General features: G+C 46.2%; 1 protein-coding gene across 1 annotated transcript; it reads right to left on the reverse strand.

The window, feature by feature from the left end:
• Positions 1-7135: 7135 nt before the first annotated feature.
• On the reverse strand, positions 7136-10160 carry LOC118382287 (probable E3 ubiquitin-protein ligase HERC1; the record flags this gene model as incomplete). Its single annotated transcript, XM_052500393.1, has 4 exons — positions 9953-10160; positions 8729-9514; positions 7509-7604; positions 7136-7330 (listed from the first exon to the last, which is right to left on the reverse strand). Coding segments are annotated over exons 1-4 (1236 nt in total), but the record flags the coding sequence as incomplete, so codon positions are not given.
• Positions 10161-11983: the final 1823 nt, after the last annotated feature.

An 11983-nucleotide genomic window follows, 5' to 3' on the forward strand; every position in this document is an offset into this window, starting at 1 on the left:
TGAGATAACAATGACTGGGTTATTATGGGAATCACAGTTTCCCTTAACCCTGAGATAACAATGACTGGGTTATTATGGGAATCACAGTTTTCCTTAACAATGACTGGGTTATTATGGGAATCACAGTTTTCCTTAACCCTGAGATAACAATGACTGGGTTATTATGGGAATCACAGTTTTCCTTAACCCTGAGATAACAATGACTGGGTTATGGGAATCACAGTTTTCCTTAACCCTGAGATAACAATGACTGGGTTATGGGAATCACAGTTTTCCTTAACCCTGAGATAACAATGACTGGGTTAGTATGGGAATCACAGTTTTCCTTAACCCTGAGATAACAATGACTGGGTTATTATGGGAATCACAGTTTTCCTTAACCCTGAGATAACAATGACTGGGTTATTATGGGAATCACAGTTTTCCTTAACCCTGAGATAACAATGACTGGGTTATTATGGGAATCACAGTTTTCCTTAACCCTGAGATAACAATGACTGGGTTATGGGAATCACAGTTTTCCTTAACCCTGAGATAACAATGACTGGGTTATGGGAATCACAGTTTTCCTTAACCCTGAGATAACAATGACTGGGTTATGGGAATCACAGTTTTCCTTAACCCTGAGATAACAATGACTGGGTTATGGGAATCACAGTTTCCCTTAACCCTGAGATAACAATGACTGGGTTATTATGGGAATCACAGTTTTCCTTAACCCTGAGATAACAATGACTGGGTTATTATGGGAATCACAGTTTTCCTTAACCCTGAGATAACAATGACTGGGTTATTATGGGAATCACAGTTTTCCTTAACCCTGAGATAACAATGACTGGGTTATTATGGGAATCACAGTTTTCCTTAACCCTGAGATAACAATGACTGGGTTATGGGAATCACCTAAGGCATATTTAAATGTTGATTAAGCAGCCTAACTTTTGATTGAAATGTTCAGGGAATCACAGTTTTCCTTAACCATGGAACAACAATAACCAAATAGTGTCACTTTTTTCCCCCAGGAATGTTTTACCTATAGTCTCCTTGGACTGGGTGCTGGGTTCTGTTTATTTATTTTATTTTACCTTTATTTAACCAGGCAAGTCAGTTAAGAACAAAATAATCTTATTTTCAATGACGGCCCAGGAACAGTGGGTTAACTGCCTGTTCAGGGGGCAGAACGACAGATTTGTACCTTGTCTGCTCGGGGATTTGAACTTGCAACCTTCCGGTACTAGTTTCATTTTTAGGTAGCCATATTCCTTGGGCATTTTGTGGGTTATTGTCTATGTGTAGTTGTTGCCTGTCATCACTTGCTTTTGTAGCTTCACGTTCGTTTTGTTATTTTGTTAATAAGTGTTCTTCGTTTAATTAAAATAAGAATGTCTTCTAATCACGCTTGCCTTGGTCTCCTCGTTAGATAACGTGACACCTGGTTAGCCTTGTGAGCAATCATGTATATTAACCCTGGATTGCTGATACTATGTACTGGTCATTGAGGGCTTTGAAACCACCGGTCGGCCATATTGGTTCTCCCCAGATAGGAGCAGTCCTCCATAGGCATGGATAGAACTCTACAGTATTTCAATTAAATGTTTCAAAGAACAAAACGACATGTATTTAAGTATTTTCTTGACACCGAGGTCTCTGGTCGTTGTGTGCTTGTCACCAAACAGCACGTGACTGGGGACTACCTCTCCAAAAAATACATTTTTAATGGGATTTAACATTTTTATGTTTAGCTTTTATGTTAAAAGTATGCATCGGGGTGTCTATAATGGAATAAATGTGTCAAAAATGAAATAAGACATTTATAAATGCATTTCTATAGCTTTACAATTTTCTTTTTTTAACGGAGGAGGAGTACCAAGATGGCTGCCCGGTGGCTTCAATACAGCACCCCCCCGTCAGTCATCCAGGGTTTATACACATCATTGCATGAGTCACTAACCAGGCTATCTAGTTGCAGTATGGAATTCACAACTAAATGTTTTCCAGCTAGATATCTTATCATTATTAAGTTAACTGCCTGAAATGTGCTCAATGCTCTGTGCATTTGGTTTGCTAATTTAGTAGCTCGTTAGCTATCTATAGCGGTATTACTGAATATCCCGGTATTAACAAATATCCCGGTATTACTGAATATCGGTATTACTGAATATCCTGATATTACTGAATATCCCGGTATTACTGAATATCCCGGTATTGCTCGCGGTATTTCGAATATCCCAATTAGCCAGAATATCCCGGTATTACCGAATACTATTGTCACGCCTTGGTCATTGTATCTTGTGTTTTTGTTATATGTTTGGGTAGGCCATTTTTAGTATTGGGGTTTGTATTAATTGGGAGTGTGTATGATTAGGGGTGTGTCTAGTTAGGCTTGGCTGCCTGAGGCGATTCCTTGGAGTCAGCTGATTCTCGTTGTCTCGGATTGGGAACCGATTTAGGCAGCCTGAGTGGTTATTGTGGGTGATTGTATCTGTCTCTGTGTTAGCAGATAGGCTGTAATTAGTTTCAGTTTTCTTCTTCAGTTATTTCATGTACCGCATTTTCTTCATTAAAAGTCATGAGTAACCTACACGCTGCATTTCGGTCTGACTCTCTTCAAACAACAGACGAAGATCATTACAGAATCACCCACCACGATTTCGTGTGAACTGGCAGGAGCTAAAGGAGGAATATATGGACGGCAGAAGCAGGGATTTTGTTCCGACCCAGTGCGAGTGCAGGAGCCCGCCTGGGATTCCCTACAGCAATGCGAAGAGGGCTATACACGGATGGAATCGAAAAGGAGAGCACGGCTTTACAGAGCGAAAACCGTAGGTAACGGGGAAAGCGCAGAGAGAGAGTGGCAGAGTCAGGAGTCAGACCTGAGCCTATTCCCTGTTAATTGTGAGGAGCAGCAATATGAGGACTTCTGGTAATATAATAATAATAATATAATAATAATATATGCCATTTAGCTGACGCTTTTATCCAAAGCCACTTACAGTCATGTGTGCATACATTCTACGTATGGGTGGTCCCGGGAAGAACCCACACCCTATGGATTTTAAAGCGCCATGCTCTATACCAACTGAGCCACAGAGATGATATTAGCGGAAAAGGACCTGGGCACAGCCGGGAGAATATCGCCGTCCCAAGGAGGAAATAGAAGTAGCTGCGATTAGGCAGCACAGCGACGCTGGCTGGAAACCGGAAAAGGGAAAGTCACCCCAAAAAAATATGCTGAATAGTTATGCCAGGTAGTAACCCGCATACTCCCTGTGCTCACCATTGGGCTGACCGGGCAGGGTGTTATGCTTGGAGCGCACGGTGTTTCCCGGTGCAGAGCCAGCTGCGACACATACCAGCCCTTCCTATTGGCCGGGCTAGAGTGGGCATCGAGCCAGGTAGCTTGGGCAGGCTCGGTGCTCAAGAGCTCCATTGCGCCTGCACGGTCCGGTCTATCCAGAGCCACCTCTACACACCAGTCCTCCGGTAGCAGCTCCCCGCACCAGGCTTCCTGTGCGTGTCCTCGCGCCAGTACCACCAGTTCCAGCACCACGCACCAGGCCTCCATCGCCTGTTCAGCGCAGCCAGTGCTTTTCTCCTCCTGCGCTGCCGGAGTCTCCCGCCTGGAGTCTCCCGCCTGCCTAGTGCCGCCAGTCAGCCCAGCACCGCCAGAGCTCCCAGTCTGCCCAGCACCGCCAGAGCTCCCAGTCAGCCCAGCACCGCCAGAGCTCCCAGTCTGCCCAGCACCGCCAGAGCTCCCAGTCTGCCCAGCACCGCCAGTGCCGCCAGTCAGCCCAGCGCCGCCAGTCTGCCCAGCGCCGCTAGTGCTCCCAGTCTGCCCAGCGCCGCCAGTACCGCCAGTCTGCCCAGCGCCGCCAGTACCGCCAGTCTGCCCAGCGCCGCCAGTCTGCCCAGCGCCGCCAGTACCGCCAGTCTGCCCAGCGCCGCCAGTACCGCCAGTCTGCCCAGCGCCGCCAGTACCGCCAGTCTGCCCAGCGCCGCCAGTACCGCCAGTCTGCCCAGCGCCGCCAGTGCCGCCAGTCAGCCCAGCGCCGCCAGACAACCAGTCTCTTCCAGATCTGCCAGACAACCAGTCTCTTCCAGATCTGCCAGACAACCAGTCTCTTCCAGATCTGCCAGACAACCAGTCGCTTCCAGATCTGCCCGACAACCAGTCTCTTCCAGATCTGCCCGACAACCAGTCTCTTCCAGATCTGCCCGACAACCAGTCTCTTCCAGATCTGCCCGACAACCAGTCTCTTCCAGATCTGCCCGACAACCAGTCTCTGCCAGATCTGCCCGTCAACCTAGATCTTCTAGATCGGCCAGACAACCAGGATTTACCGGAGCCTACTACCTGCCTGAGCTTCCTCTCAGTACTGAGCTTCCTTTCAGTACTAGGCTTCCTCTCTGTACTGGGCTCCTCTCAGTACCGGGCTTCCCCTCAGTACTGGGCTGCTTCGGTCCCGGGCTGCTCCTCTGTCCCGGGCTGCCCCTCTGTCCCGGGCTGCCCCTCTGTCCCGAGCTGCCCCTCTGTCCCGAGCTGCCCCTCTGTCCCGAGCTGCCCCTCTGTCCCAGCTGCCCCTCTGTCCCGAGCTGCCCCTCTGTCCCGAGCTGCCCCTCTGTCCCGAGCTGCCCCTCTGTCCCGAGAATGAAGCTGCCCTCGGTCCCGAGCTGCCCTCAGTTATGTGGGGATCAGGGTGAGGACTATTAGGCCATGGTCGGCGGAGAAGGTGGATTATCCTAGGACGCGAAGGGGAGGAACTAGGACATTTATGGAGTGGGGTCCACGTCCCGAGCCAGAACCGCCACCATGGACAGACGCCCACCCGGACCCTCCCTATGCTCTTGAGGTGCGTCCCGGAGTCCGCACCTTAGGGGGGTTCTGTCACGCCTTGGTCATTGTATCTTGTGTTTTTGTTATATGTTTGGGTAGGCCAGGGTGTGACATGGGTTTATATGTTGTATTTCGTATTGGGGTTTGTATTAATTGGGAGTGTGTATGATTAGGGGTGTGTCTAGTTAGGCTTGGCTGCCTGAGGCGATTCCTAATTGGAGTCAGCTGATTCTCGTTGTCTCGGATTGGGAACCGTATTTAGGCAGCCTGAGTGCGCGTTGTATTTCGTGGGTGATTGTACCTGTCTCTGTGTTAGTCACCAGATAGGCTGTAATTAGTTTCACTCGTTTGTTGTTTTCTTCTTCAGTTATTTCATGTACCGCATATTCTTCATTAAAAGTCATGAGTAACCTACACGCTGCATTTCGGTCTGACTCTCTTCAAACAACAGACGAAGATCATTACAGGTATTACCGAATATCCCGGTATTACCGAATATCCCAATATTACCGAATATCCCGGTATTACCGAATATCCCAATATTACCGAATATCCCGGTATTATCGAATATCCCGGTATTATCCCCGAATATCCAAATATTACCGAATATCCCGGTATTATCGAATATCCGGTATTACTGAATATCCCGGTATTAACAAATATCCCAATATTACCGAATATCCCAGTATTACCGAATATCCCGGTATTACCGAATATCCCGGTATTACCGAATATCCCAGTATTACCGAATATCCCGGTTTTACCGAATATCCCGATATGGCACAAGGCTTGAAGGTATGACAATCCGAATACCGCCGAGCTTAATGTAACATCTCAATAACCACGATTGGAGAACAGAAGCCGGGAAACACAGAGTAACCTTTACTTTTTAACCCATGAAAGCCACTCTTCACACTCCAATGGATTTCCACTATGTCTCTTCTTTAAGGTCTCCTCTCAGAACTAGGCTACACTAGCTAACTTCTCCAGAGACGTAATACTGAGGGGAATCAGCTTTCCTTATAAACCAGTGGTTGTCAAAGCCCTCTGGGCCCCCACGAGCCCTTCCATATATTTTAACTAATTCAGAGCTATCCCACCTGATTCAACTAATCATCAACTGATCATCAACTAATCATCAACTAATCATCAACTAATTATCAAATAATCATCAACTAATCATCTACTGATCATCTACTAATCATCTACTAATCATCAAGTCTTTGATTAGATCAGGGAATCAGCTTTCCTTATAAACCAGTGGTCATCAACTAATCATTAACTAATCATCAACTAATCATCAACTAATCATCAACTAATCATCTACTAATCATTAACTAATCATTAACTAATCATTAACTAATCATCAACTAACCATCAACTAATCATCAACTAATCATTAACTAATCATCAACTAACCATCAACTAATCATCTACTAATCATTAACTAATCATCTACTAATCATTAACTAATCATCAACTAACCATCAACTAATCATCAACTAATCATTAACTAATCATCAACTAACCATCAACTAATCATCTACTAATCATCTACTAATCATTAACTAATCATCAACTAACCATCAACTAATCATCTACTAATCATTAACTAATCATCAACTAATCATCAACTAATCATCAACTAATCATCTACTAATCATTAACTAATCATCAACTAACCATCAACTAATCATCTACTAATCATTAACTAATCATCAACTAATCATCAACTAATCATCTACTAATCATTAACTAATCATTAACTAATCATCAACTAATCATCAAATAATCATCAACTAATCATCAACTAATCATCAACTAATCATCAAGTCTTTGATTAGATCTGGGGAATCAGCTTTCCTTATAAACCAGTGGTTGTCAAACCCATCTGGGCCCCCCACGAGCCCTTCCATATATTTTAACTAATTCAGAGCTATCCCACCTGATTCAACTAATCATAAACTAATCATAAACTAATCATCTACTAATCATCTACTAATCATCAACTAATCATCAACTAATCATCAACTAATCATCAACTAATCATCAACTAATCATCTACTAATCATCTACTAATCATCTACTAATCATCTACTAATCATCAACTAATCATCTACTAATCATCTACTAATCATCAACTAATCATCTACTAATCATCAACTAATCATAAGACCAAAATTGTGAAACGTCTGGAGGTTCACACGAGAAGAGCTTCGAGAACCACTGGCTTAAAAATAAAAAGACAAACAGGAAATGACACACACACACACACACCTTTGGAGACCTGTGGTCTCTTACCGTCTGTGCGTCGGCGAAGCTGGGTGCCAACTTGGGCTGGAGGATCTTCTCCTGTGTTCCCTCCACCAGCTGGTGGGAGCTGTTACTGCCCCAGACGTACACCTCACACGTCTCTGACAGCATGGGAGCCTCGCCGGTCTGGAGGCTGTCTGGGCTGGCACAGGTACGGGAGTAGTCTGACGCCATCCTGCACACCTGGGAGGAAGTAGTGCTTTACTTGAGAAGGCTACCTACCTACATGTAAACCTTCGTAACCCATACATATCGCATTCATAAAGCCGTATATAAAATCTGTTCAGAAGACTATTTATTTATATTTTTTTTAACGTAAATTTACTTGTAAAAAAAAATGTTGTTTGAGTTGATATTTTACCTCTTCGAACAGACAGAGAGCTGCTTCATACAAAGAGCACAGCCCGTCTGATGTCCGAGTCGGTTCCCTCCACTGACTCCTGTCTGCTGACGAACCCTGGTCAGGAGTCATCAGAGACACAGTCAGCCACAGAGACATATAGGGAGACACAGCCACAGAGACATATAGGGAGACACAGTCAGCCACAGAGACATATAGGGAGACATCAGATACACAGTCAGACACAGAGACATATAGGGAGACACAGTCAGCCACAGAGACATATAGGGAGACATCAGATACACAGTCAGACACAGAGACATATAGGGAGACACAGTCAGCCACAGAGACATATAGGGAGACATCAGATACACAGTCAGACACAGAGACATATAGGGAGACATCAGATACACAGTCAGACACAGAGACATATAGGGAGACATCAGATACACAGTCAGCCACAGAGACATATAGGGAGACATCAGATACACAGTCAGACACAGAGACATATAGGGAGACATCAGATACACAGTCAGACACAGAGACATATAGGGAGACATCAGATACACAGTCAGACACAGAGACATATAGGGAGACATCAGATACACAGTCAGCCACAGAGACATATAGGGAGACATCAGATACACAGTCAGACACAGAGACATATAGGGAGACATCAGATACACAGTCAGACACAGAGACATATAGGAGACATCAGATACACAGTCAACCACAGAGACATATAGGGAGACATCAGATACACAGTCAGACACAGAGACATATAGGGAGACACAGTCAGCCACAGAGACATATAGGGAGACATCAGATACACAGTCAGCCACAGAGACATATAGGGAGACATCAGATACACAGTCAGACACAGAGACATATAGCCATGTTACACGGTATATGGAGAAACGGGACCGTACAGAAGGACTCGTAACAGAATCAATCAAGAGGTAATGAGAATAAGGAGAAGCTGTGAGGAATACATTGCCACCTGGTAATACAAAGAGCACAATAGACCTACAGAACACAATGGAAGTACGCAACAAATCATGAACAATAAAGTGTGTCCGGGGAGTTTTTCTCCGAGCCACCGTGCTTCTACACCTGCACTGCTTTGCTGTTTGGGGGTTTTAGGCTGGGTTCCTGTTCAGCACGTTGATAGCTGATGTTGATAGCTGATGTAAAAAGGGTTTTAATGAATAGATTTGATTGGTTGTTTATAGGACGCTTACCAGGGAACGTCTCATCTGCATGAGGATGTTCATGAAGCAGTCGTATCCAATCAGCCCTTCCTGGTTCAGCAGACACGCCTTCATCTTCTCCTTCTCCATGGTGCTGACCACGGCGGACGCCACCAGAGCCATCTCCACCCACTCCAGAAGGTACCTCAGGGACCCCCTCTGGGCAGCCAGGCCCAGCAACAGCTCCGACGCCAGCCTCCGACCCAAGACGTCCGCCCCGGAGTTTGGCATGGTCACTCCCTTCAGGAAAGCGGTGACCTGGGTCAGGCAGTCCAGACCCATCGGGGGGATCTTACTCTCGTTGGCCAGGGAGAGGGGCGGCAGGGACGAGACCACGTCCATGGCCGTGTGGATGACGTCGTTACAGAGGTTGAGTCCTCCGGGGCCCGGCGGCGGCGGCATCATCCAGCTCTGACGGAGCAGAGCGAACAGCAGACTGAGGCCCGTTCGGACCCCCATCTCGATCAGAGCATCGGTGCTGGACCGCGGCCGCTCGCTGACAGAGTGCAGGTCGGACGACCCGGAGTTGTTGTCGGGCGAGTGCTGCTGCTGCTTGACTTTGCCCTTGTCGTGGTACTTGTTGGACAGAGCGAAGAAGATCCTCTGGAGGACCAGCAGGCGTTTGCGGAGAGCGGAGGCGAAGGGAGAGTCGGAACACACCATCTTGGCCAACGCCATCTGGCTGTTGAGGAGGGCGTCTAGGTAGTGTTCCTGTTCATCGCTGGACAGGGACTCACGCTCAAAGTCTGGCAGCTGGGGTCCCTTCAGACACAACACCTGAGGACACAGCATTGATATTAGGCCTATGTAGTGTGTGTGTAGTGATGATGTGTTAGCTATGTGGTGTTGTCACTGTGGGCCTCGTTAAACCTTTTCTTCTGATCCCAGATCTGTTTGTGCTCAGGACCAAACAGATGTTGGTCATGACAGAGACTGACAAGGAGTTGGTATGATAGTATAAACAAACTGGCACGCAGACTTAGCGATGACATATAGAGCTAATAATAATAATAATAATAATAATAATACTAACAATAATGATAATAATAATAATAATAATAATAGAGCTAATAATAATAATAATAATAAAACTACATTTCTGCGCAATCCAGACGATAAAGTATTGGCTGTGTCGCCATATGGCCTCTACACAGAGAAGCAGAGTTCCATTTGGTTTCACAGACATGAACTCAATCTCATTCTGCTCCCACCCACCTGCTGCGGTAGGACGACCACCTCTTTGTTGGTGAGCAGCTTGGAGTAGAGCACGGACACGCCCTCCCGCGTGGAGATGGACTCGCTGTCGTCCGTGATCCACGAGCCGTTCAGGTGCTCCAGCCATTTGAGCTTCACTGGAGGTATCATCAGGGCCATGATGTCACTCTGCTGCCATTAGTCCTGGGAGGACAGGGGACAGATATTAACGAGGCCAGGGGGACAGATATTAACGAGGACAGGGGGACAGATATTAACGAGGACAGGGGGACAGATATTAACGAGGACAGGGGGACAGATATTAACGAGGACAGGGGGACAGATATTAACGAGGCCAGGGGGACAGATATTAACGAGGCCAGGGGGACAGATATTAACGAGGACAGGGGGACAGATATTAATGAGGACAGGGGATAGATATTAACGAGGACAGGTTGACAGATATTAACGAGGACAGGGGGACAGGCCAGGGGATATTAACGAGGGGACAGATATTAAGGGGACAGATATTAACGAGGACAGGGGGACAGATATTAACGAGGCCAGGGGGACAGATATTAACGAGGACAGGGGGACAGATATTAACGAGGCCAGGGGGACAGATATTAACGAGGACAGGGGGACAGATATTAACGAGGCCAGGGGGACAGATATTAACGAGGCCAGGGGGACAGATATTAACGAGGCCAGGGGGACAGATATTAACGAGGACAGGGGGACAGATATTAACGAGGCCAGGGGGACAGATATTAACGAGGACAGGGGGACAGATATTAACGAGGCCAGGGGGACAGATATTAACGAGGACAGGGGGACAGATATTAACGAGGCCAGGGGGACAGATATTAACGAGGCCAGGGGGACAGATATTAACGAGGCCAGGGGGACAGATATTAACGAGGCCAGGGGGACAGATATTAACGAGGACAGGGGGACAGATATTAACGAGGACAGGGGGACAGATATTAACGAGGACAGGGGGACAGATATTAACGAGGCCAGGGGGACAGATATTAACGAGGACAGGGGGACAGATATTAACGAGGACAGGGGGACAGATATTAACGAGGACAGGGGGACAGATATTAACGAGGCCGAACCATTAAGAAAGAGAAACAATCACAGGAACAACAATAAGCTATGACATCATCAGACAGACAGAGGAGAGACATTAACATCAACCAGACAGACAGAGGAGAGACATTAACATCAACCAGACAGAGGAGAGACATTAACATCAACCAGACAGACAGACATATATTAACATCAAACAGAGGAGAGACATTAACATCAACCAGACAGACAGACATATATTAACATCAAACAGACAGACAGAGGAGAGACATTAACATCAACCAGACAGACAGAGGAGACATTAACATCAACCAGACAGACAGAGGAGAGACATTAACATCAACCAGACAGACAGAGGAGACATTAACATCAACCAGACAGACAGAGGAGAGACATTAACATCAACCAGACAGACAGACATATATTAACATCAAACAGACAGACAGAGGAGAGACATTAACATCAACCAGACAGACAGAGGAGACATTAACATCAACCAGACAGACAGAGGAGAGACATTAACATCAACCAGACAGACAGAGGAGACATTAACATCAACCAGACAGACAGAGGAGAGACATTAACATCAACCAGACAGAGGAGAGACATTAACATACAACCAGACAGAGAGAGACATATTAACATCAACCAGACAGACAGAGGAGAGACATTAACATCAGCCAGACAGACAGAGGAGAGACATTAACATCAACCAGACAGACAGACATATATTAACATCAAACAGACAGACAGAGGAGAGACATTAACATCAACCAGACAGAGGAGAGACATTAACATTAACCAGACAGAGGAGAGACATTAACATCAACCAGACAGACAGAGGAGAGACATATTAACATCAACCAGACAGACAGAGGAGAGACATATTAACATCAACCAGACAGACAGAGACATATTGACATCAACCAGACAGACAGAGACATATTGACATCAACC

This window comes from Oncorhynchus keta, unplaced genomic scaffold (genome assembly GCF_023373465.1).
Source record: "Oncorhynchus keta strain PuntledgeMale-10-30-2019 unplaced genomic scaffold, Oket_V2 Un_contig_10413_pilon_pilon, whole genome shotgun sequence".
NCBI classification, from domain to species: domain Eukaryota; kingdom Metazoa; phylum Chordata; class Actinopteri; order Salmoniformes; family Salmonidae; genus Oncorhynchus; species Oncorhynchus keta.